General features: G+C 46.0%; 2 protein-coding genes across 4 annotated transcripts in view; one reads left to right on the top strand and one right to left on the bottom strand.

Annotated features, from left to right (window-relative positions):
• Window positions 1-18869, bottom strand: part of REPS2 (RALBP1 associated Eps domain containing 2) — a 158927-nt gene extending 140058 nt beyond the window's left edge. The window contains exons 1-2 of one of the 3 annotated variants that reach the window (XM_056556814.1): window positions 18850-18869; window positions 1166-1376 (exon numbers count right to left, since the gene is read on the bottom strand). In XM_056556814.1, the coding sequence (XP_056412789.1) occupies window positions 1166-1366 (201 nt within the window). In that variant the 5' untranslated portion in view covers window positions 1367-1376; window positions 18850-18869. Of the gene's footprint in view, window positions 1-1165; window positions 1474-18849 lie in introns of those variants that run through there. The other 2 variants (XM_056556815.1, XM_056556813.1) reach the window with 2 other exon arrangements.
• A 34-nt stretch (window positions 18870-18903) lies between these two features.
• Window positions 18904-22218, top strand: LOC130355938 (protein spinster homolog 1-like). The gene is made up of 2 exons (XM_056556818.1): window positions 18904-19054; window positions 20642-22218. The coding sequence occupies exon 2, from the start codon at window positions 20667-20669 to the stop codon at window positions 22179-22181; it is 1515 nt and encodes a 504-aa protein (XP_056412793.1). The 5' UTR covers window positions 18904-19054; window positions 20642-20666; the 3' UTR covers window positions 22182-22218.
• Window positions 22219-25542: the final 3324 nt, after the last annotated feature.

Genomic DNA, 25542 nt, shown 5'->3' with positions numbered 1-25542 from the left:
TAATGGCAGCCGGGCCGCACGGGGCCGGTAGCAGAGACTGCTGTAGATAGCGGGCAATTCCTCCAGGGGTCACGGTGGACCGCCGGAGTGTAGGGGAAGGCTTCTTGGGTCTACGGGAAGCTATCCCCATCTAAGAGAGCTGGGCCACCAAGGGGAAAAGTTAATATAGTGCCTCAGAGAGCAGAAGCTCAGCACCTACACGGCCATCTTCCTCAACATCACGCCATGCCCCCCTCTACATATGCCATTTATATAGTAGTGTACTGTAAATCATCCACCAGCATACTGCCAGTGTACCTTACCTTTACCACTCTGAAGGGTTAAAAATATTTTAAAAGTCCAGATATGCTACTTATTATCGTAGTGTGGGGATGGAGAGTTTATTTAACAGTGGTATATTATAAAGGGTTTCCACCCCCATAGGCTGTGCTGTCTGAAAATATAAAATGCACCTAGACCTCACTACATATTGTCTAGTGTATTAATTATTTAATATCACATTGAGCTTTTTCCCTTTTATATAATGAATGTGTTTGCAGGTTTCCAAGCCCTTGTAAAACGTAGAATGTATACAATGATATACTGCTGGTGATTCTCCAATAACTAATGTAGTTTTACGAGGCTTAAAGGAAGCAGATACTTTAAGGACACTAATGCAAATCAATAGTACTAAAACAAAGCCCAACAAAATAACATTATAGGCACTCTCTTCTTTTTGTGTCATTACTAAAAATTATGGAACATCACTGAAACCGGCCCCTTAAATATCTACTATTTTTCCAGCAAGATGAACTTTATCCATGTGGTCACAAATGGACTTTATTTGACCAAAACATGAATATCTCTATGAATAATCCATATTCCATGATATGTTGGTTCAGTATAGAAGCCTGAAAACAACCTGAGCTGACTGGTAAAACTTGTGCATTAGGAAGAGGCCTAACTGGTCCAGTAACTCTGTAAAATACTCCATAAGGTCACCTGCACAAGCTTGACATTGTTTACTAGCATAGAAGCATAGTAAATACTTTATACTGCATTTCCACCCTAGAATGAATAATACATGATAAATAAATAAATAATACAACTAAACAACTATCAACACAAACTAAATCTGTGAGTAACCATTGAATGAATGAATGAATGAATGAGATTTAGGACTCACCTGGTGTAAAGTTTCAGCAGGTAGATGGGATGCCATGAACAGCTCTGCCACCTTGCTGCTGTCAGCTGCCAGTCGTGAGGATCCTTCAACTTGGCACAGGGAGAAAAGCTCTGAGTATCGTTTCTGCTCATTGTCACTGAGAGGCAGGTAGAGTCCTCCAGCTACTTGACTACCAGACACCACTGGAGGTCCTGGATCCATAGATTAGCTCCTGTATGTAGACCCCACTGCCAGTAGCCCAAGCCAGTGAAATCCCTTCACTTCCTATGGTTGTCTCTCCCTTCCTCTGCTCTCAACAAGAGGTAAAAAAGCTGAAAAAAGGAGGTGTTACTACTGCAGCTGGAGAAACATCCCCTCTGCATTGCTGCTGCTGGGTGTCCACAGCTCAGCATTTTACTCATACAGCCCTTTGCTGCCCCCTGCTGGCAGTAACTGCTGTCTAAACACAATTGACAGTAATGTAGGTAGCTTCCAGCACAGAGCTTTTAGGTAGTCCACAAGTGAAGAAATAAAGTGGAATACAGTGGTCCCTCAACATACGATGGTAATCCGTTCCAAACGGACCATCGTTTGTTGAAACCATCGTATGTTGAGGGATCCGTGCAATGTAAAGTACAGTGACCCCTCGACCTACGATGGCCCCGACATACGATCATTTCAACATGCGATGGCCTCTCAGAGGCCATCACATGTTGAAGGCAGCATCAACATATGATGCTTTTTTATGTGGGGGCCATCGCATAAACGGCTATCCGGCAGCGCAGACTGCTTCAGCTGCCACCGGATAGCCGTTTACGGTGCCTCGTGTGCTCCGGTGATGGTGACTCACCTGTCCTCGGGGCTCCAGCGCGTCCTCTTCAGGATCCCCTGCATCGTCGGCGCTCTCCATCAATGTCATCACGTCGCTGCGCACGCTGTCCCGTCATCCAATAGGAGCGGTGTGCGTAGCGACGTGATGGCGGCGACGGAGAGCACGGTTGCTGGGGAAGCTGAAGGCCTTGCCGGAGCATTGGGGAAACCTCGGGGACGCGGCGACAGTGATGGACGGCGACATCCGGGGCAGCGGTGACGAGCGGTGACGAGCGAGCGGCGGGGACAGGTGAGTACAGGTGTTGTAGTTTTGCAACATCTGGAGGTCCGCAGGTTGTAGACCACTGACCTATACTTTACATAGCATGGATCCCTCAACATACGATGGTTTCAACAAACGATGGTCCGTTTGGAACGGATTACCATCGTATGTTGAGGGACCACTGTATAGGACAGTGGTCTACAACCTGCGGACCTCCAGATGTTGCAAAACTGCAACACCCAGCATGTCCGGGCATGCTGGGTGTTGTAGTTTTGCAACATCTGGAGGTCCGCAGGTTGTAGACCACTGTCCTATACTTTACATAGCATGGATCCCTCAACATACGATGGTTTCAACAAACGATGGTCCGTTTGGAACGGATTACCATCGTATGTTGAGGGACCACTGTATAGGACAGTGGTCTACAACCTGCGGACCTCCAGATGTTGCAAAACTGCAACACCCAGCATGTCCGGGCATGCTGGGTGTTGTAGTTTTGCAACATCTGGAGGTCCGCAGGTTGTAGACCACTGTTAGAGAAAGTTGTACTCACCTGTCCCCACCGCTCCGGACCGTCACCGCTCGTCAACGCTGCCCCGGATGTCGCCGTACATCGCTGTCGCCGCGTCCCCGAGGTTTCCCCAATGCTCCGGCAAGGCCTCTGCTTCCCCAGCAACCGTGCTCTCCGTCGCCGCCATCACGTCGCTACGCACGCCGCTCCTATTGGATGACGGGATGACGTGTGCAGCGACGTGATGACGTCGATGGAGAGCGCCGACGATGCAGGGGATCCTGAAGAGGACGCGCTGGAGCCCCGAGGACCGGTGAGTCACCATCACCGGAGCTCACGGGGCACCGTAAACGGCTATCCGGTGGCAGCTGATGCAGTCTGCGCTGCCGGATAGCCGTTTATGCGATGGCCCCGACATACAAAAGCATCGTATGTTGATGCTGCCTTCAACATGCGATGGCCTCTGAGAGGCCATCGCATGTTGAAATTATCGTATGTCGGGCCATCGTAGGTCGAGGGGTCACTGTATGTGCTTTTGTTAAAGTAAGACTCACTCCCAAATGGGAAAAAAGTTAAAGGAACAAAAGGGACACAAAAGAAGCCAAACACAGGCCATGCCAGATGGGACAACTGTTCCAGTGATTTTAAAAGACATTTGTGAGTACAGTCTAAGCATCAAAAGTAAAACAAAACAGGGTGTCTGATTCACGTTTAACCTGTTAAGGGCATACCTGTATGTCCTGAGTCTGCTCATGTCCTATAAAGCGCTATTAACCCTTTAGATGCATCGTTCAAAGTTGATCGTTCTAATGTGAAACGAAACTAATGCCAGTTAGCTCAGGGGGCTGTTCGGGACCGCAGCGGTGAAATTGCAGCGTCCCAAACAGCTGTAGGACACGAGGAGGGTCCCCTTACCTGCCTCCTGGTGTCCGATCGCCGAATGACTGCTCAGTGCCTGAGATCCAGTAATGAGCAGTCAAGCGGCATAATCATCGATCAATGGCTTCCTATGATAAACCATTGATCAATGTAAAATATATAGCTATTACATTGCAAAAAATAAGTAAAAAAAAGTTAATAGAGATCGTTTAACCCCTTCCCTAATAAAATTTGAATCACCCCCTTTTTCCCATTTAAAAAACATGCGGAAATGTCCTAATTATAAAAATATATCATTAATTAAACCGCACAGTCAATGACATATGCGTGGAAAAAAAATCCGAAATAGCGTATTTTTGGTCACTTTTTATATCATGAAAAAATGAATCAATAAGTCCGATCAATACAAACATGGTACCGCAAAAAACTTCAGATCACGGTGCAAAAAATAAGCCCTCATACCGCCCCTTACACGGAAAAATAAAAAGTTATAGGGATCAGAAGTTGACAATTTTAAACATAAATTTTACGATTTTTTTTCAGAAGTACGATATAATCTAAACTACATATGTAGGGTATTTTAACTCCTTGGGGACGGAGCCCATTATAACCCTAAGGATGGGAGCATTTTTTGCAATTCTGACCACTGTCACTTTAAACATTAATAACTTTGGAATGCTTTTACTTTTCATTCTGATTCCGAGATTGTTTTTTCGTGACATATTCTACTTTATGTTAGTGGAAAATTTTTGTCGATACTTGCATCATTTCTTGGTGAAAAATTCCAAAATTTGATGAAAATTTTTTGCATTTTTCTAACTTTTAAGCTCTCTGCTTGTAAGGAAAATGGATATTCCAAATTGATTATATATTGATTCACAAATACAATATGTCTACTTTATGTTTGCATCATAAAGTTAACAGTTCAGAAGCAATTTTCCAATTTTTCACAAAATTTTTCAAAATCGAAATTTTTCAGGGACCAGTTCAGTTTTCAAGTGGATTTGAAGGGCCTTCATATTATAAATACCCAATAAATTACCCCATTATAAAAACTGCACCCCTGCACTGACAGACCGTACATGCTGGGAGTTGTAGTTTTACAACACCTGTAGTGTAGGCACACTGGTGTGGGACCACTGAGTTAGAAAACTGACTCTAGCTCAGTGATTCCAACCCATGTGCCTCCAGCTGTTGTAAGACTACAACTCCCAGCATGTACGGTCTTTCAGTGCACTCTGGGAGTTGTAGTTTTGCAACAGCTGGAGGCACACAGGTTGGAATAACTGAGTTAGGAAACAGACTCTAGCTCAGTGATTCCAACCCGTGTGCCTACAGCTGTTGCAAAACTACAATTCCCAGCACGGCCAGACAGTCAGGGATGCTGGGCATGTAGTTCTGCAATATCTGGCCATTCAGATGGTGCAGAACTACAACTCCCAGCATGCCTGGACAGTCTGGGCATGCTAGGAGTTGTAGTTATGCAACAACTGGGGAAGAACAGTTTGGAGACCGCTAAGTAGTGGCCTCCAAACTGTAGCCCTCCAGATGTTGCAAAACTACAACTCCAAGCATACCCAGGCTGTCCAGGCATGCTGGGAGTTGTAGTTCTGCAACATCTGAAGGGCCAGATATTGCAGAACTACACGCCCAGCATCCCTGACTGTCTGGGCATGCTGGGAATTGTAGTTTTGCAACATCTGGAGGACTACAGTTTGGAGACCACCATATAGTGGTCTCCAAACTGCGCCACTTCAGATGTTGCAAAACTACAACTCCCAGCATGCCCAGAAAGTCAGTGCATGCTGAAAGTTGTAATTTTGCAACATCTGGAGGACCACAGTTTAGAGACCACTACACAGTGGTCTCCAAACTATGACCCTCCAGATGTTGCAAAACAACAACTCACAGCATGTCCAAACAGCCTTTGGCTGTGTGGGCATGCTGGGAGTTGTAGTTTTGCAGCTTCTAGAAGGCCACAGTGAAGATCACTTCTCGCGATCTTCACTGCAGCCTTCTCCGCCGCACTTTCCGGCCGCCGCTCTTCCTGCTGCCGCCGCTGGTCCGGGTAAGCCGGGCCATGCTCCCTCCTCTCCGCCCGTGTTCCCCCCTCTCCGCCCGTGTTCCCCCGCTCTGTACCGACTTCCGATCGGAGGCCAGAGCGGGGGAAATTAACTCTAACCCCCCGCCCCCCTCCTGCCATTGGTGGTCAGCCTTACCGACCAATGGCAGGGGATAGGAGGGGGTGGAAACACTGCCACCTCGCTCCAATCCTTTAGGCTGGTCGGAGCTGGCTCTGACAGCTCCAATCAGTCTTATTTTCCGGGCGATCGGATCACCAGTGGCCCGATTTGCCCGGATCGTGGCAAATCGCAGGTCTGAATTGACCTGCGATTTGCTGTGATCACCGACATGGGGGGGTCTCAGGACCCCCCTAGACATTGCCACGGGATGCCTGCTGATAGATATCAGCAGTCATCCCGGTCCGATTACCGCCCGGCGAGGGGCAGTGATCGGAAATGCCGAGGGCGTAATCCTTAAGTGACGGGACGCGAGGGCATATGCATACGCCCTTCGTCCCCAAGGAGTTAATCGTATGGACCTACAGAATAAAGATAAGTTGTCATTTTTACAAAAAGAATTTACTGTGTAGAAACGGAAGCCCCAACAGTTACAAAATGGCATTTTTCTTCAATTTTGTCGCACAATGATTCTTTTTTCTGTTTCGCCAAAGATTTTTGGGTAAAATGACTAATATCATTACAAAGTAGAATTGGTGGCACAAAAAAATAAGCCATCATATGGATTTTTAGGTGCAAAATTTAAAGAATTATATTTTTTTAAAGTTAAGGAGGAAAAAAAGAAAGTGCAAAAACGCAAATATCCCAGGTCCTTAAGGGGTTAAAGGGGTTATCTGGTTATTTAAAGGGGTTGTCTGTGGAAAACAAATAATTTTCTCCACATAATAGACATCCTATACTCACCTCCTTCAGTCTGTTGTTGTTGTCGTACCACTGGTATCAGGGATGTGCACAGACATTTTGGAGGGCAGGGCTCAAGTAAGAAAAAAAAAAAAAAAAGGACACTTCACTGTTTGTATTATCCCTGTACTGTGACATCACTGTGTGTATTATCCCTGTACTGTGACATCACTTTGTGTATTATCCCTGTACTGTGACATCACTTTGTGTATTATCCATGTACTGTGACATGTTATCCATGTACTGTGACATCACTTTGTATTATCCCTGTACTGTGACATCACTGTGTAATATGCCTGTACTGTGACATCACTGTGTGTATTATCCCTGTACTGTGACATCACTGTGTATTATCCCTGTACTGTGACATCACTGTGTGTATTATCCCTGTACTGTGACATCACTGTGTGTATTATTCCTGTACTGTGACATCTCTGTGTATTATCCCTGTACTGTGACATCACTGTGTGTATTATCCCTGTACTGTGACATCACTGTGTATTATCCCTGTACTGTTACATCACTGTGTGTATTATCCCTGTACTGTGACATCACTGTGTGTATTATCCCTGTACTGTGACATCACTGTGTGTATTATCCCTGTGCTGTGACATCACTGTGTGTATTATCCCTGTACTGTGACATCACTGTGTGTATTATCCTTGTACTGTGACATCACTGTGTGGAATAGAGCCGGAAGAAGCCACCGGTGAAACACCGTGTTGCTTTATTCTGTGGAACGCTCCGGCGTGTTGCTGTCCCGTTGTATCTGCACCTCAAATAAAGAATCCCTGCTTGAAACCGTGAGTGCCGTCCCATCTTGTTTCTCCATTTTTCAAGCACTTACCCTGGCCTTGGACGTGCACCGCGGACCCAGTCTGCTTTAGGAGGAACAGCCAAGTGCATGTGTCTCTGCTTGAGTGACAACTAAGGTTCACTAGAGTGTTCGTGGTGGTGCTCGTCTCTTCCATTGCTCCAGTATCCAGACTGTGTGTATTATCCCTGTACTGTGACATCACTGTGTGTATTATTCATGTACTGTGACATCACTTTGTGTATTATCCATGTACTGTGACATGTTATCCATGTACTGTGACATGACTTTGTATTATCCCTGTACTGTGACATTACTGTGTATTATCCCTGTACTGTGACATCACTGTGTGTATTATCCCTGTACTGTGACATCACTGTGTATTATCCCTGTACTGTGACATCACTGTGTGTATTATCCCTGTACTGTGACATCACTGTGTGTATTATTCCTGTACTGTGACATCACTGTGTATTATCCCTGTACTGTGACATCACTGTGTGTATTATCCCTGTACTGTGACATCACTGTGTGTATTATCCCTGTACTGTGACATCACTGTGTGTATTATCCCTGTACTGTGACATCACTGTGTGTATTATCCCTGTACTGTGACATCACTGTGTGTATTATCCCTGTACTGTGACATCACTGTGTGGAATAGAGCCGGAAGAAGCCACCAGCGAAACACCGTGTTGCTTTATTCTGTGGAACGCTCCGGCGTGTTGCTGTCCCGTTGTATCTGCACCTCAAATAAAGAATCCCTGCTTGAAACCGTGAGTGCCGTCCCATCTTGTTTCTCCATTTTTCAAGCACTTACCCTGGCTTGGACGTGCACCGCGGACCCAGTCTGCTTTAGGAGGAACAGCCAAGTGCATGTGTCTCTGCTTGAGTGACAACTAAGGTTCACTAGAGTGTTCGTGGTGGCGCTCGTCTCTTCCATTGCTCCAGTATCAAGACTGTGTGTATTATCCCTGTACTGTGACATCACTGTGTGTATTACCTAGGGATGTCCCGATACCATTTTTTTTTTAAGACCGAGTACGAGTACCAATACTATAATTCTAGTACTCGCCGAAACCAAGTACGAGTACTTTTATTTTAAAGGGAATCTGACACCACAGTGACCCGGTCTCTGGCACTGCTTACCGTGCTGATATGTGGGTTCCTTGTTGTGAGCAATGGAGGCGGCTGCTGTAGTATGAGCCAAGATCTCTCTCTTCTCCATTGGGCAGAACAGGGAATTTTTACTGGCGGCGAGAACGATGTCTCCAGAGCGATTGCGTTGACGTTCACATGGTGAGCAGCAATAGGAACCAGGTCAACTGCACTACCTACCTATAAATTCAAGTTAGTGCAGGTGACTCTGCTGTAAGGTTGCTTTTAATAGTAGGTAGTATCCCCTTGTAGGTAGAATAGATAGCTGCAGACATTAGTAGCAGTCCCCCTGTAGACCGCAGCCCCACCCCTGTAGACCACAGCCCCCCTTGTAGACAGGGCCCCCAGCTTGTAGACAGCAACCCCTCTTGTCCCCCCTGTAGACAGCGCCCCCCGTGTCCCACTTGTAGACAACAGGCCCCCCCTTGTAGACATTGCTCCCTCTTGTCCCTCTTACAGACAGCAGCCCCCCCCCCCTTGTAGACAGTGGGTCCTCTCCTTGTAGACAGGGAGCAGGGTCCCCCCTTGTAGGGAGCAGGCCAGCCCCTTTTAGACAGCGCCCCCCCCCCCTTATAGACAGCAGCCCCTCTCCTCATAGACAGCAGCCAGCCCCCCCTATAGACAGCAGCCCCCCCCCTTATAGACAGCAGCCCCCCCCCCTTATAGACAGCAGCCCCCCCCCCTTATAGACAGCAGCCCCCCCTTATAGACAGCAGGCCCCCCTTATAGACAGCAGGCCCCCCTTATAGACAGCAGCCCCCCCCCTTGTAGACAGCAGGCCCCCCCCTTATAGACAGCTCACCTGCGGCTGTCCTCGGGTGTTGACGCTCCGCTGTCCCATTCTCCCGATCGCATCATGGCGTCCTATGGAGGAGCATGTGACATACACGTCACTCCTCCCCTGTGCCCAGCGTAACGCTACGGAGGAAGCAGAGGGACATGTATGTCACATGCTCCTCCATAGGACGCCATGATGCGATCGGGAGAATGGGACAGCGGAGCGTCAACACCCGAGGACAGCCGCTGGGCACAGGGGAGGAGTGACGTGTATGTCACATGCTCCTCCATGGAACGCCATGATGCAATCGGGAGAACGGGACAGCGGAGAACGGGACAGCAGCCGCATAGCCGCAGGTATCGGACATGGTATCGGGGCCATTAAACGAGTCCCCGATACCATGCAAATGCCGAGTATCAGCCCCGATATCGATACTAGTATCGGTATCAGGACATCCCTAGTATTATCCCTGTACTATGACATCACTGTGTATTATCCCTGTACTGTGACATCACTGTGTATTATCCCTGTAATGTGACATCACTGTGCACATTATCTCTGTACTGTGACATCAATGTTTGAATTATCCCTGTACTGTAACATCATTGTGCACATTATCCTTGTACTGTGACATCACGGTGTATTATCCCTGTACTGCGCCATCACTGTGTATTATCTCTGTACTGTGACATCACTGCACTACCTACCTATAAATTCAAGTTAGTGCAGGTGACTCTGCTGTAAGGTTGCCTTTAATAGTAGGTAGTATCCCCTTGTAGGTAGAATAGATAGCTGCAGACATTAGTAGCAGTCCCCCTGTAGACCGCAGCCCCACCCCTGTAGACCGCAGCCCCCCTTGTAGACAGGGCCCCCAGCTTGTAGACAGCAACCCCTCTTGTCCCCCCTGTAGACAGCGCCCCCCGTGTCCCACTTGTAGACAACAGGCCCCCCCCCCCTTGTAGACATTGCTCCCTCTTGTCCCTCTTACAGACAGCAGCCCCCCCCCCTTGTAGACAGTGGGTCCTCTCCTTGTAGACAGGGAGCAGGGTCCCCCCTTGTAGGGAGCAGGCCAACCCCTTTTAGACAGCAGCCCCCCCCCCTTATAGAAAGCAGCCCCCCCCCCTTATAGACAGCAGGCCCCCCCCCTTATAGACAGCAGCCCCCACCTTATAGACAGCAGGCCCCCCCTTATAGACAGCAGCCCCTCCCCTCATAGACAGCAGCCAGCCCCCCCTATAGACAGCAGCCCCCCCCTTATAGACAGCAGGCCCCCCCTTATAGACAGCAGCCCCCCCCTTATAGATAGCCGCCCCCCCCTTATAGACAGCAGGCCCCCCTTATAGACAGCAGCCCCCCCCCCTTGTAGACAGCAGGCCCCCCCTTATAGACAGCTCACCTGCGGCTGTCCTCGGGTGTTGCCGCTCCGCTGTCCCATTCTCCCGATCGCATCATGGCGTCCTATGGAGGAGCATGTGACATACATGTCCCTCTGCTTCCTCCGTAGCGTTACGCTGGGCACAGAGGAGGAGTGACGTGTATGTCACATGCTCCTCCATGGAACGCCATGATGCAATCGGGAGAACGGGACAGCGGAGAATGGGACAGCAGCCGCACAGCCGCAGGTATCGAACATGGTATCGGGGCCATTAAACGAGTCCCCGATACAATGCAAATGCAGAGTATCAGCCCCGATATCGATACTAGTATCGGTATCGGGACATCCCTAGTATTATCCCTGTACTATGACATCACTGTGTATTATCCCTGTACTGTGACATCACTGTGTATTATCCCTGTACTGTGACATCACTGTGCACATTATCTCTGTACTGTGACATCAATGTTTGAATTATCCCTGTACTGTAACATCATTGTGCACATTATCCTTGTACTGTGACATCACGGTGTATTATCCCTGTACTGCGCCATCACTGTGTATTATCTCTGTACTGTGACATCACTGTGTATATTATCCCTGTACTGTGACATCACTGTATTATCGCTGTATGGTTACACCACTGTGTATTATCCCTGTACTGTGACATCACTGTGGACATTATCTCTGTACTGTGACATCAATGTGTGTGTTATCTCTGTACTGAGACATCACTCTGTGTAATATTACTGTACTATGACATCTCGGTGTGTATTATCCCCGTACTGTGATAACACTTTGTATTATCCCTGTACTGTGACATAACTGTGTGTATTATCCCTGTACTGTGACATTACTGTGTGTATTATCCCTGTACTGTGACATCACTGTGTGTATTATCCCTGTACTGTGACATCACTGTGTGTATTATCCCTGTACTGTGACATCACTGTGTGTATTATCCCTGTACTGTGACATTACTGTGTGTATTATCCCTGTACTGTGACATCGCTGTGTATTATCCCTGTACTATGACATCACTGTGCACATTATCTCTGTACTGTGACATCACTGTGGACATTATCTCTGTACTGTGACATCAATGTGTGTGTTATCTCTGTACTGTGACATGTTATCCCTGTACTGTGACATCACTATGTGTATTATCACTGTACTGTGACATCTCGGTGTGTATTATCCCTGTACTGTGATAACACTTTGTATTATCTCTGTACTGTGACGTTACTGTGTGTATTATCCCTGTACTGTGACATTACTGTGTGTATTATCCCTGTACTGTGACATCACTGTGTATTATCCCTGTACTGTGACATCACTGTGTATTATCCCTGTACTGTGACATCACTGTGTGTATTATCCCTGTACTGTGACATTACTGTGTGTATTATCCCTGTACTGTGACATTACTGTGTGTATTATCCCTGTACTGTGACATCTATTATCCAGGGGCGGACACAGACAACAGAGGGCCCCTGTGCAAAGAATATGCCTGCCCCCCCCCCCCCCCCCACCCAGGTAATATGTTTGCTAGGTAAGCAGGTAGTACGTTTGCAAGTAGTAAATTAGGTAAGTAGAACATTCTCTAAGTAGGTAGGCAAGTAGTAAGTTTGCAAGTTATTTAGGCAGGTAGTAAGTTCAGTTGGTAGGAAGGCAAGTAAAAGGTTTGCCGCTAGGTAGGTAGGTTACCGTATTCGAGTATAAGCCGACCCGAATATAAGCCGAGGCCTCTAATTTCACAACAAAATCCCAGGAAAAGTTATTGGCTCGAGTATAAGCCTAGGGTGGGAAATACATCATCCCCCCCTGTCATCATCCAGACCGCCGTCATTAACACCCTCATCATCATCACCCTGTCATCATCCCCCTTTATCATCCCCCCTTCATCATCACCGCCTGTCATCATCCCCCCTTCATCATCCCACACCCCCCCTTCATCATCCCCTTGTCATCATCCCACCCCCCCTTCATCATCCCCTTGTCATCATCCCCACCCCCCTTCATCATCCCCTTGTCATCATCCCACACACCCCCTTCATCATCCCCTTGTCATCATCCCCTTGTCATCATCCCCACCCCCCTTCATCATCCCCTTGTCATCATCCTCTTGTCATCATCCTCTTGTCATCATCCCACACCCCCCTTCATCATCCCCCTGTCATCATCCCACACACCCCCCCTTCATCATCCCCTTGTCATAATCCCACACCCCCCCTTTCATCATCCCCTTGTCATCATCACCACATGTCATCATCATCACTGCTTGTCAATGTCTGATACAGTGGTCTTCAACCTGCGGACCTCCAGATGTTTCAAAACTACAACTCCCAGCAAGCCCGGGCAGCCATCTTGCTGGGAGTTGTAGTTTTGAAACCTCTGGAGGTCCGCAGGTTGAAGACCACTGCGGCCTTCGACATCATCCAGCCCCCTCTCACCCCCTTTAGTTCTGTACTCACCTCCGCTCGGCGCTGGTCCGGTGCTGCAGGACCGAACGGTGGGGAGGTCGTCCGGTGGGATAGTGGTTCCGGGCTGCCATCTTCACCGGGGGGCCTCTTCTCCGCGCTTCGGGCCCGGAATAGAGGCGTTGCCTTGACTATGACGCAGAGGGACGTTGGTAATGAACGTACCTCTGCGTCGTCGTCAAGGCAACGTGACTATTCCGGGACCGAAGCGCGGAGAAGAGGCCCCTCCGATGAAGATGGCAGCCCAGAACCACTATCCCACCGGACGACCTCCTCACCGGACAGTCCTGCAGCACCAGACCAGCGCCGAGCGGAGATGAGTACAGAACTAAAGGGGGTGAGAGGGGCAGGATGATGTCGAAGGCCGCAGTGGTCTTCAACCTGCGGACCTCCAGAGGTTTCAAAACTACAACTCCCAGCAAGCCCGGACAGCCGATGGCTGAAACCTCTGGAGGTCCGCAGGTTGAAGACCACTGAGGGCGGAGAGTTCACTCGAGTATAAGCCGAGGGGGGTGTTTTCAGCACAAAAAATCGTGCTGAAAAACTCAGCTTATACTCGAGTATATACGGTATACGTTTGTTAGGTAGGCAGGAAAAGCATTTGCTAGATAGGTAATATATTTGGTTGGTAGGTGGGTGGCCACATTACATTTGGTAGGTAGGCCCTTAGTCCAGTGTTTTCCAAACAGGCTTTGGCTGTTTGAGCATGCTGGGAGTTGTAGTTTTGCAACAGCTGGAGGCACTCAGGTTGGGAAACACTGGACTAAGGGCCCAACTACCCACCAAAATGCCAAAATGCCCGGACAGTCTTAAGCTGGGAGTTAGAGTTTTTCAACAGCTGGAGGCACCCAGGTTGGAAAACAATGGACTAAGGACCTACCTACCAAACCTGAGTGTCTCCAGCTGTTGCAGAACTATAACTCCCAGCATGCCTGGACAGCTAAAGACTGTCAGGGGAATGCTGGGAGTTGTAGTTTTGCAACAGCTGGAAGTCCCCAGGTTGGAAAATACTGACTAAGGCAGTGTTTTCAAAACAGTGTCTCTCCAGGTGGTCCAAAACTACAAATCCCAGCATTCCCGGACAGTCTCTAGCTGTCAAGGCATGCTGGAAGTTATAGTTTTGCAACAGCTGGATGCACACTTATTTGTAAACACTGGTGTAACACTGGAGGCACACTGATTTGTAAAACTGGTGCTGAAACAATGATGACACTGAGCGCACCGTGATTCACTGACCTGCAGGAAAAGCAGAAGGCGGCGAACAGAGAACGGGACACCAATATTGGAGCAACGGGGGAGCATAGACAGTTGAGTTAGTTTCTTTTGGAATAATTTTCATCCCTGGCACAGTGGATAAAACTAAAATAAAATACTAAAAAAGCCAGCAAGTAGAAGTAAAACGTCCGTCTTTATTCAGGGTTCTTCCTCAAAAGCCTTCACGGTGGCAGACAAACCGTGAACATATCAAAAATATGAAATATTGCACAAACAGAGGGGGGTCCCAAGCATGGCTGACGCGTTTCTGATCTATCGATCCTTACTCATAGCCTGTAGATCCTCAAATGAGGCACCCTTATATACTCCAGGGCATATTCCCCATTCCCACAGGAAGGGGAGGGACAGGTCCACATCACATGTGCGTGTGATTAAAACAAAAACATGGGACCAAACACAGATAAATTATTCGGAGACATATCAGTAATGTAATATTAAATCTGTTTTGCTATTCAGACCATGGGGTTGAATGCAATTCAAAAGATAAATCCACATGATTTCCCTATTGTGGAGGGATCGAATATGGTCACCTCCCCTTTTATTTAGGGTCACCTTCTCAATGCCTGAGAACCTGAGGGAAGTGGTGTCTGAATTATGATATATTAGAAAATGTTTAGATATGTTAGAAATGTTCGAGCTTAAAGGGCCAGCAGCATGTCTAATGTGCTCTTGCATGCGTTTTTTAAGGGACCTTTTGGTGGAACCCACATATGTTAAGTGACATTGTGTGCACATGATTTTATATAAAACAAAAGTGCTATCACAGTTTATAAAGTTGTGAATGACATGGCATTTGCCATCCACCGTACCTTCTATTTTCTGGCATTTTTCGGCAAAGGGACATACCACACACCGCGATTTACCGCACTTGTGGAAGCTCTTGGTGCTAATTCACTGGGTGGTAACACGAGCCGTGTCCACCATACTGGGAACAAGGAGATTGGATAGAGTAGGTGCCCGCCTCGGGGAAAATCTCACACCTGACTTTATAATCTCCCCTACCGTGGGATCTGTTGATAGCAAAGGTAAGTGTTTAATTACAATGCGTTTGATGTCATTAAATTCTGGACTGTACGTGGTGACAAATGTAGGACAATCTTGTGACTCAGTTGGTTGCTTCCTTGTAAAAAGGGATTTTCGATCCATAGGATCCACTCTCGACCGAGCTTTTTTCAAGAGCCATCCAGGGTAACCTCGAGCCGCCAGGCGTGTGCATGCTGCATCAGCTTCCCTGCGGTACACCTCGGCGGAAGAACTGTTCCGCTTAATTTGTATAAGTTCACCTACTGGTATGGCTCTTACTGTTTGTTTGGAATGGCATGAATTCGCCCTTTGGATGGTATTGCCTGATATCTTTTTTTCTGTAAGGATCAGCCTCAATTTTATTTGTATCAGGGTTGCCACGTAATATGACATCCAAAAAGGGGGTTTCACTTTTACACCATGTGTGGGTAAACGTAAGATTGAACCGATTATTATTGACATATGTCATGAATGCATCAACGGTCAGATGGTCAGACGACCAAAAGATGAACACATCGTCTACATACCTCCCATACCATGCGAGGCATGTGGAAAATGGATTGGTGTCAGAAAAAATTCACTGCTCCTCCCACCAAAAAACAAAAAGCTTAGCCCGAGCTGGTGATGACTTTGCTCCCATTGAAGCACCCGTGCGCTGCAAATAAAAATTGTTACCAAACATAAAATAATTGTGTTTTAACACAAAATCTACCACCTCAATAATGTAATGTCTCAAATCCACAGAATATTTAGAAAATCTCATCAGTATATCCGAGATAGCTGATAATGCCAGGTTTTGCGGAATACTGGAATAGAGCGATTCAATGTCGCAAGTAAGCCACGACCGAGAATCGCTCCATGTGAATTCATCCATGATTTTTAGCAAGTGCTTAGTGTCCTTGATATAACTTGGGCATTGCATAACCAGAGGTTGCAGTACTGAGTCCAACCACTTGCATAGGTGCTCGTTAAGGGATCCAATCCCCGCCACGATCGGACGCATCGGCGGCGGGAATCGGTCCTTATGCAGCTTGGGTAGCGAGTGGAAGATAGGAATAATTGGAGCAGGCACGAAAATATAATCCACTTCTTTTTGGGTCAAAATAGATCTGGCTTTCCCCTCTTCCAATAGAGTCAACAGTTCTTTTTTAAAAGGTTCAGTGGGATCCCCACAAAGTTTAAGGTAAGTTTTATCATCAGATAGTAGATTTTCATTTAAATTGATATACAGTCCCGTGTCCATACATACTACCGAGCCGCCTTTATCGGCGGATCTGATCGTCAAATTTTTGTTTTTCTTTAATTTCTTTATGGCAGCAGCCTCCTTTTTATTCAAATTAGGACATTACTTTCGATTGTAGATTAACCAAATCTTTCATGATAAGGTCCTGGAACCAATCAAAAATTGCTGGTCTGGTCTGTATGGGGTAAAAATGTTGGTTTTTAGTGGAGAAGGTGTGTGCAGTATTCACTTCATCACAAATAGATATCCCACTATTTTCAAGGAGACAGAGATCTCTAAAAGCAATTTGTTCTGCTAACGTATGCATTAGTGGTAAATTAGGGTTTATAGAAAGTTGAGGTGGGTCCGATGGTTCATCAGCATTTTCCACAAAAAAATGTTTCTTAACTGTTAAAGTTCTCACAAATTTATTTATATCCAAAATTGTCCGATAAACATCAAAATGATGTGTAGGAGAGAAACCCAGTCCTTTCCACAGGACCGAGGTTTCTTCATCTGTAATGATTTGTGCAGAAATGTTAATGACTTGAAAATCCTCTTTTATTACTTTTTCCGTTTGTCCTTGTTACGCTCCGAAGCTCTTCTTCCTATGTTTTCTGCCACTGCGCCTTCCTCCTTTTTTGTCTTCTCGCATTGCGATTCTTGTGAGTGTTCACATATTGCGGTTCTGAGTCCCCGCTAGTGTCCGTGGTATCTGAACAATCTGAATTTTCAGTAAACTCCTGGTCAGTCGTGGCTTACTTGCGACATTGAATCGCTCTATTCCAGTATTCCGCAAAACCTGGCATTATCAGCTATCTCGGATATACTGATGAGATTTTCTAAATATTCTGTGGATTTGAGACATTACATTATTGAGGTGGTAGATTTTGTGTTAAAACACAATTATTTTATGTTTGGTAACAATTTTTATTTGCAGTGCACGGGTGCTTCAATGGGAGCAAAGTCATCACCAGCTCGGGCTAAGCTTTTTGTTTTTTGGTGGGAGGAGCAGTTTATTTTTTCTGACACCAATCCATTTTCCACAGGCCTCGCATGGTATGGGAGGTATGTAGACGATGTGGTCATCATTTTGTCGTCCGACCATCTGACCGTTGATGCATTCATGACATATATCAATAATAATCGGTTCAATCTTAAAGGGGTATTCCAGGCAAAAACTTTTTTATATATATCAACTGGCTCCAGAAAGTTAAACAGATTTGTAAATTACTTCTATTAACCTTAACTTCAGAAGCTCATAAGTACTGAAAGGGTTAAGATTTTTTAATAGAAGTAATTTACAAATCTGTTTAACTTTCTGAAGCCAGTTGATATATGAAAAAAAGTTTTGGCCTCGAATACCCTTTTAAGTCACAGGATGCCCTTGGTCCTAGTGGGGTTAAAAGGTCAAAAGATTAAAATATATAAACTAAGAAGACACTGTGAAGTACGGGGATATACTCGGCAGGCCTGGAGAAATATTTTTCTAAAAGATGTTTTTATGTACTTGATGTATTTCTAGGTGTATATTAATATATATATATATATATATATATATATATATATATATGTCAAAGAAGAAAGCAGCACTCCTAAAGCGTGAGTAGGTGCCTCCAGCTAGGATCCGGGTCCAGGATCCTGCATACGTAGTTCCAAGGAAAATGCTGTGGCACTCAAGGTATGGTGAAAAAATGAAAACTATTTATTCATCCCAAATGTGCAAAGAGCGACGTTTCAATGGTCTCACACCATCATCATCAAGTGGCTTAATGTGTGAGACCATTGAAACGTTGCTCTTTGCACATTTGGGATGAATAAATAGTTTTCATTTTTTCACATATATACACACACAAATCAAAAAATATGTTGCAGTCTCTTGTAATACCTTTTTTTATTGGACTAACAGAATTTTGTAGAGACAAGCTTTCAGGATTCCACCCTTTATCAAGTCCAATAGTCAAGGACTAATGATCAAAGGACTTTATAAATTATCAGGGAGGAATCCCAAAAGTTTGTCTCTACAAAATTCTGTTAGTCCAATAAAAAAGGTATTACAATCTGCATCACTGGACTAATATGGCTACTCACATTTACTATACAGATATACACATACCTGAAGATGGTTTAGAACCCTGTGATGTCACACATGCTTGTGATGATGTCACCGTAAGCTGTACAAGGAGGTGCGCGCCGGCTGCAGTCTCTTCAGTGTGTTTTGCATTCACAACCTGTGGTGCAAAGTGTTTGTTTGAGAGTTTCTATTTGCGATAGAGAATTCAAGATTTTGACCGTTCCTTATCTGAAGAGAGAACCACAAGGTAAGTCTCAGCCTCTTCTATTCATACATACACAGGGCTTTTTGTTTGACAGTTTTTTTTTATTGCTGTTGCTTTTTTTTTTTAGCAAAAAAAAAACAAGAAATTAATTTCCAAAAGAAATAACAAAAGTTAAATTCCTCATAGCATTGTGACAATACTTGGCTTAGGCATTAAACATAATAAAACGCACAGATAGTATCATGACCAGAGCTTTTTCTTGCAAAACTGCTAAAATGCAATTATGCCCAAAAAAGCCCCCAAGAAAAAGAGTCCTAATTCATGAAGTTCTAAAAAATATAAGTCTATGAGAAAGATTTGGTGGTGTAGTAAAAGAATAACAGAAAGATTAGGGCAGAAATATAATAGTATATAACAGAATTCTGTGTGTACTAACAATAGAAATACTCTGGGTACTCCGAAAGGGAAAATTTTCAAATCAACTAGTGGCAGAAAGTCATATAGGGGATGGATAGATCCCAATGAGGTGGGGTAGGTTCATTATTAGTAAATGTATATAGCAGGATAGCCCAATTGTATCTACAGTATGAAGTTCACATGGCCCAGCGACCATACAGCCAAGCCCTTATAACCCGCCATTACTAGGACAGATTCAGGGTTATCAGATATTACTATGACCGGAGAGGTTCAGGTTTATCAGATATTACTAGGACCGGACAGGTTCAGGGTTATCAGATATTACTAGGACCGGACAGGTTCAGGGTTATCAGATATTACTAGGACCGGACAGGTTCAGGGTTATCAGATATTACTAGGACCGGACAGGTTCAGGGTTATCAGATATTACTAGGACCGGACAGGTTCAGGGTTATCAGATATTACTATGACCGGAGAGGTTCAGGTTTATCAGATATTACTAGGACCGGACAGGTTCAGGGTTACGAGATATTACTAGGACCGGACAGGTTCAGGGTTATCAGATATTACTAGGACCGGACAGGTTCAGGGATATCAGATATTACTAGGACCGGACAGGTTCAGGGATATCAGATATTACTATGACCGGAGAGGTTCAGGTTTATCAGATATTACTAGGACCGGACAGGTTCAGAGTTATCAGATATTACTAGGACCGGACAGGTTCAGGGTTATCAGATATTACTAGGACCGGACAGGTTCAGGGTTATCAGATATTACTAGGACCGGACAGGTTCAGGGTTATCAGATATTACTAGGACCGGACAGGTTCAGGGTTATCAGATATTACTAGGACCGGACAGGTTCAAGGTTATCAGATATTACTAGGACTGGACAGGTTCAGGGTTATCAGATATTACTAGGACCGGACAGGTTTAGGGTTATCAGATATTACTAGGACCGGACAGGTTCAGGGTTATCAGATATTACTAGGACCGGACAGGTTCAGGGTTATCAGACATTGGTAACCTTAGGGAAGACGTCTCCATATAAAACATTTATAGAGAAGCGTCTTCTTCTGAGGCTGCGATGGTCTTAGTGTTATCTTGTGGTTCTGTGCTGGACATTTCTGCTCTGTATGAAGGATCTATTGTATAATGACAGGAATGATGACATGTTGTCTAATGTGTTCACTTATCTCTCTCTCTCTAGTGTTTTCAGGCTCTGACCTGTGACCATGGCCTCTCCACAAGACCCATTGCTGAAGGAGGAGGAAGAAGCAATGGAGGACCATAGTGATATGGATGTAGAAAAGGGCGATATCCCTGAGAGGCAGAACCTGCCATCTCTAAGCGTGATGTCCACCGCACGTTCCATCATCACCGTAGTGATCCTCGCCTTTGTTAATTTGCTCATCTATGCAAATCGCTCCAGCGTGGCGGGGGTGCTGCCTTATATACAGAAAGCATATGACACCAATGCTAGTCTGTCCGGCTTATTGAATACATTGTTCATTGGAAGCTACGTGCTGGTCGCACCAATTGCCGGATATTTGGGCGACCACTGTAATAAGAAATATACTGTTTGCGCAGGAGTCATCGTTTGGCTGAGCATGACACTTACCCTGTCATTCATCCCTGACGGGTATTTCCTGCTCTTCCTGCTGACAAGTGGACTGGTTGGAGCCGGAGAGGCGACTTTCTGCACCATCGCCCCCTCCATCATTGCAGACCTTTTTACAAGTGACCAGCGGACCCGCATGCTGAACGTGTTTTACTCCGTCATACCTGTAGGCTGCGGACTAGGATACATCATCGGGCCCAAAGTGACTGATGCAGCAAGGGGCGATTGGCACTGGGCGTTTCGGGTCACCCCTGGCCTGGGCCTCATAGCTGTGGCTTTGTTGATTTTGGTCACAAAGGAGCTTCCAAGAACGACTACAAACGGGAAGAAGAACAACAAATCCCAGACGTTTGCCAAATGGGCAACAGATCTGAAAAAACTATTTAAAAATCGAAGCTTCATGTTAACCACCATGGGATCGACGGCTGTATCCTTCATAGTGGGAGCCATAGGTGTATGGGGTCCGTCATACCTGACCCACGCACGAACACTCCTACAAGAGAAGGACCCTTGCCGTGCTGAACCGTGTGACTATCACGACATCCTAATATTTGGTGTGGTTACAGTCGTTTCCGGCATTCTGGGAGTTGTAGCAGGGACGGAGATAAGTAAAAGATATCGCAAATCCAACCCACGGGCGGACCCGCTTGTGTGTGGATGCACGATGATGCTCTCCGCCCCTTTTCTTCTGTTGGCATTGACTTTTGGCAACATCAGCCTCGTTGCCACCAACATCTTCATCTTCATCGGAGAGACGCTTCTGTCAGTAAATTTCACCCTCATATCTGACATTATACTAAAAGTAGTAACTCCGTGGAGGAGATCTTCAGCCCTGGCCGTGCAGATGACAATCTATCACCTCCTAGGTGACGCCGGCAGCCCGTACCTCATCGGCTTGATATCTGACACCTACGAACGAGGATATGCCAAATCCCCTCTTCTGAAATACCGCAGCCTGGAGTATGCCCTCATGACCTGCACCATAATGGCAGTCATCGGAGGGGCCTTCTTCATGGCCACGGCCCTATATATAGAGAGGGACGAAAAAGAAGCAGAGATGGAATCAGAACCTCCGTCATCCTCCTCCTCCTCACTGCTTCCTGCCGATGAGGACCGCGCTTCAGACTGAGGAAAAGTCATTGCTTATCTTTATCTCGTTTACTTCATTAAAAAAAAAATTAAGAAAAAAATAACTGCATTTGTTCTATGTTCCACTTTACCCATAGGCGTGCGCAGCCTATTGCTTTAGGGTGTGCACCTTAAAGCACAAACTCACTCTGCGCACGCTTGTGTATATATATATATATATATATATATATATATATATATACACACACACACACATACATATACACACACACACACACGCACTCCTGCTTGCATAGTGTAGGAGGATTGGATCCAGGGCCAGTTTTAGGCTTAGCGTGGCCCTGGGCAAAATCAGAAGTGGGGTCCCAAAAGTCGTAATAGTGCACTAATCAGATTAGCACATTTTTGGTCACTTCAAATACCATAAAAAATATCTAAAAAGCAAAAAAAAAAAATGGTAACGATAAAAACTACAAATCACAGCGCTAAAAATGACCCTCATACATCCCCATATACAGAAAAATAAAAGTGCTATAGGGATCAGAATAGTACAATTTTATATTTGTGTATTCACATTAGGTTGGCAGCATAGTTCCCCCACATTAGGTTGGCAGTATAAATCTCCCATATTAGGATGGAAATATATTTCCCCCACATTAGGTTGGCAGTATAGTTCCCCCACATTAGGTGCAGTATAGTTCCCCCACATTAGGTTAGTAGTACAGTTCCCCCACACTAGGTGCAGTACAGTTCCCCCACATTAGGTTGGCAGTATAGTTCCCCCACATTAGGTTGGCAGTATAGTTCCCCCACATTAGGTTGGCAGTACAGTTCCCCCACATTAGGTGCAGTACAGTTCCCCCACATTAGGTGCAGTACAGTTCCCCCACATTAGGTGCAGTATAGTTCCCCCACATTAGGTGCAGTATAGTTCCCCCACATTAGGTGCAGTATAGTTCCCCCACATTAGGTGCAGTATAGTTCCCCCACATTAGGTGCAGTATAGTTCCCCCACATTAGGTGCAGTATAGTTCCCCCACATTAGGTGGAATATAGTTCCCCCACATTAGGTGGAATATAGTTCCCCCACATTAGGTGCAGTACAGTTCCCCCACATTAGGAGCAATATAGTTCCCCCACATTAGGTGCAGTATAGTTCCCCCCCATTAGGTGCAGTATAGTTCCCCCACATTAGGTGCAGTATAGTTCCCCCACATTAGGTACAGTATAGTTCCCCCACATTAGGTACAGTATAGTTCCCCCAAATTAGGTTGGCAGTATAGTTCCCCCACATTAGGTACAGTATAGTTCCTCCACATTAGGTTGGCAATATAGTTCCCCCACATTAGGTACAGTATAGTTCCTCCACATTAGGTGCAGTATAGTTCCCCCACATTAGGTGCAGTACAGTTCCCCCACATTAGGTGCAGTACAGTTCCCCCACATTAGGTGCAGTATAGTTATAATTGTAGGGAGGAGGACAAGTCTAGAATTTACCATGAGGCTTACGGGACTAATTCTACCGCTGATCTTATATTTGCCAAGGGGTTCAATGGGCGGAGCCAAAGGGTTGTCAAAATTAGGTTTTGCCTAGAGTGTCAAAAATCCATGCACCAGCCCTGACTAGACCTCCCACTTGTGTGTATGTTTGGTGGTCAGTGTTTATAGGGATGCATTTCATGTGGATTTGAAAAAAAAATTGTAAATTGAATGGTAAAACTCATGTTTTTCTTTACTTGGCAAACAGAAGAACGCTTTTACTATAAGATGGGGGCACAGAGGGGGGAATATTCCAAATTACATTTTTTTTTGCACCAGATTGGTTGAAAAAGTCTGCAGCTGACCCAAAACTAGGACTCCCAGCATGTTGCACCATAATCTAAATTGTACTCCTATATAGTGCAAGATGTGTGGAGTTGTAGTTTTGGTCATCATAGATTGTATCAGGGCATGCTGGGAATTGTAGTTGGTAACTGCACCTCCCAGCATTGCATTCCTTGAAGGAATGCAATGCTGGGATTTGCAGTTACGAACTACAATTCCCAACATGCCCTGATACAATATATGGTGACCAAAACTACAACTCCCATTATGTTGCACTATACTATAGTATAGGTTATATGGTGCTACATGCTGGGGGGAGCTGTAGTTTCGGTTCAGCTGCAGAGATATAGGCTGGAATCTGGATCAAGGAAATTTCTTGATCCAGATTCCAGCCTATATCTCTGCAGCTGAACCGAAACTACAGCTCCCCCCAGCATGTAGCACCATATAACCTATACTATAGTATAGTGCAACATAATGGGAGTTGTAGTTTTGGGTCAGCTGCAAAACATAAGCTGTATCAGGGCATGCTGGGCATTACAGATAGTGACTGCAACTCCCAGCATGCCCTGATACATTCTTGGTCTGCTCTGCAGCTGTCCCAAAATTAATGCATTGCTTCCCCAGGACTCAGGAGTATAGTGCAACATAATGGGAGTTGTAGTTTTGGGTCAGCTGCAAAACCATAGACTGTATCAGGCTGATGCAGCCTATGGTTTTGCCGCTGACCCAAAACTAATTTTGGGACAGCTGCAGAGCAGACCGAGATTGTATCAGGGCATGCTGGGAGTTGCAGTTAATACTAACTGTAATGCCCAGCATACCCTGATACTATCAGGACATGCTGGGCGTTACAGTAGTAACTGCAACTCCCAGCATGCAACTCCCAGTATGCCCTGACCACACCACACATGCCCAGGCTCACAGCTCAGGACTACATCCCCATCATGTATGATTGTGACTGTCTATTATATGTAGGCTCACAGCTCAGGACTACATTCCCATCATGTATGATTGTGACTGTCTATTATATGTAGCCTACATATAATAGACAATCACACATGATGGGGATATAGTCCTGAGCTGTGAGCCTACATAATGTAGGCTCACAGTTCAGAACTACATCGCCATCATGTATGGCAGCAGGTCAGAAGCCACTTACCGGCACTTGCTGCTGCTGCAGGCCTCTCTCTCCTTAGCCGCCCTCTCCAGCAGCTCAGATTCCAGAGCTGGGGGCCCGGGCTTCTCCTGTCCTTGCCCTGGCAGCGGGCCTCTCCTGTGCGGGCTCTCCAGAAAGGTCAGTCAGCGTAGGGATAATGTGTGTAGTAGCGGTTGCCGTCGCCGAGCGGGGGGTGGTGGGTGGGGGGAGTGGTGTGTGGGTGGGGGGTCGGGCTGGTGATGTCGGCGATGTCCGGTGGGGCTGGCGTTTAGTAGTGAGAAAAAAAAAAGTTCTGCAGCAGCGGGCCGCGGTGATTAGGATGTGCTTGTGCACACCCGGAACACCCCGTGCGCACGCCTATGACTTTACCCCTTATTCTCTACCCAAGGGCGGACACAGAAAGCAGAGGGCCCTTGTG

Source organism: Hyla sarda, chromosome 2, assembly GCF_029499605.1.
Source record: "Hyla sarda isolate aHylSar1 chromosome 2, aHylSar1.hap1, whole genome shotgun sequence".
Classification (NCBI taxonomy): domain Eukaryota; kingdom Metazoa; phylum Chordata; class Amphibia; order Anura; family Hylidae; genus Hyla; species Hyla sarda.
This window is presented reverse-complemented; position numbering and strand designations above follow the sequence as displayed.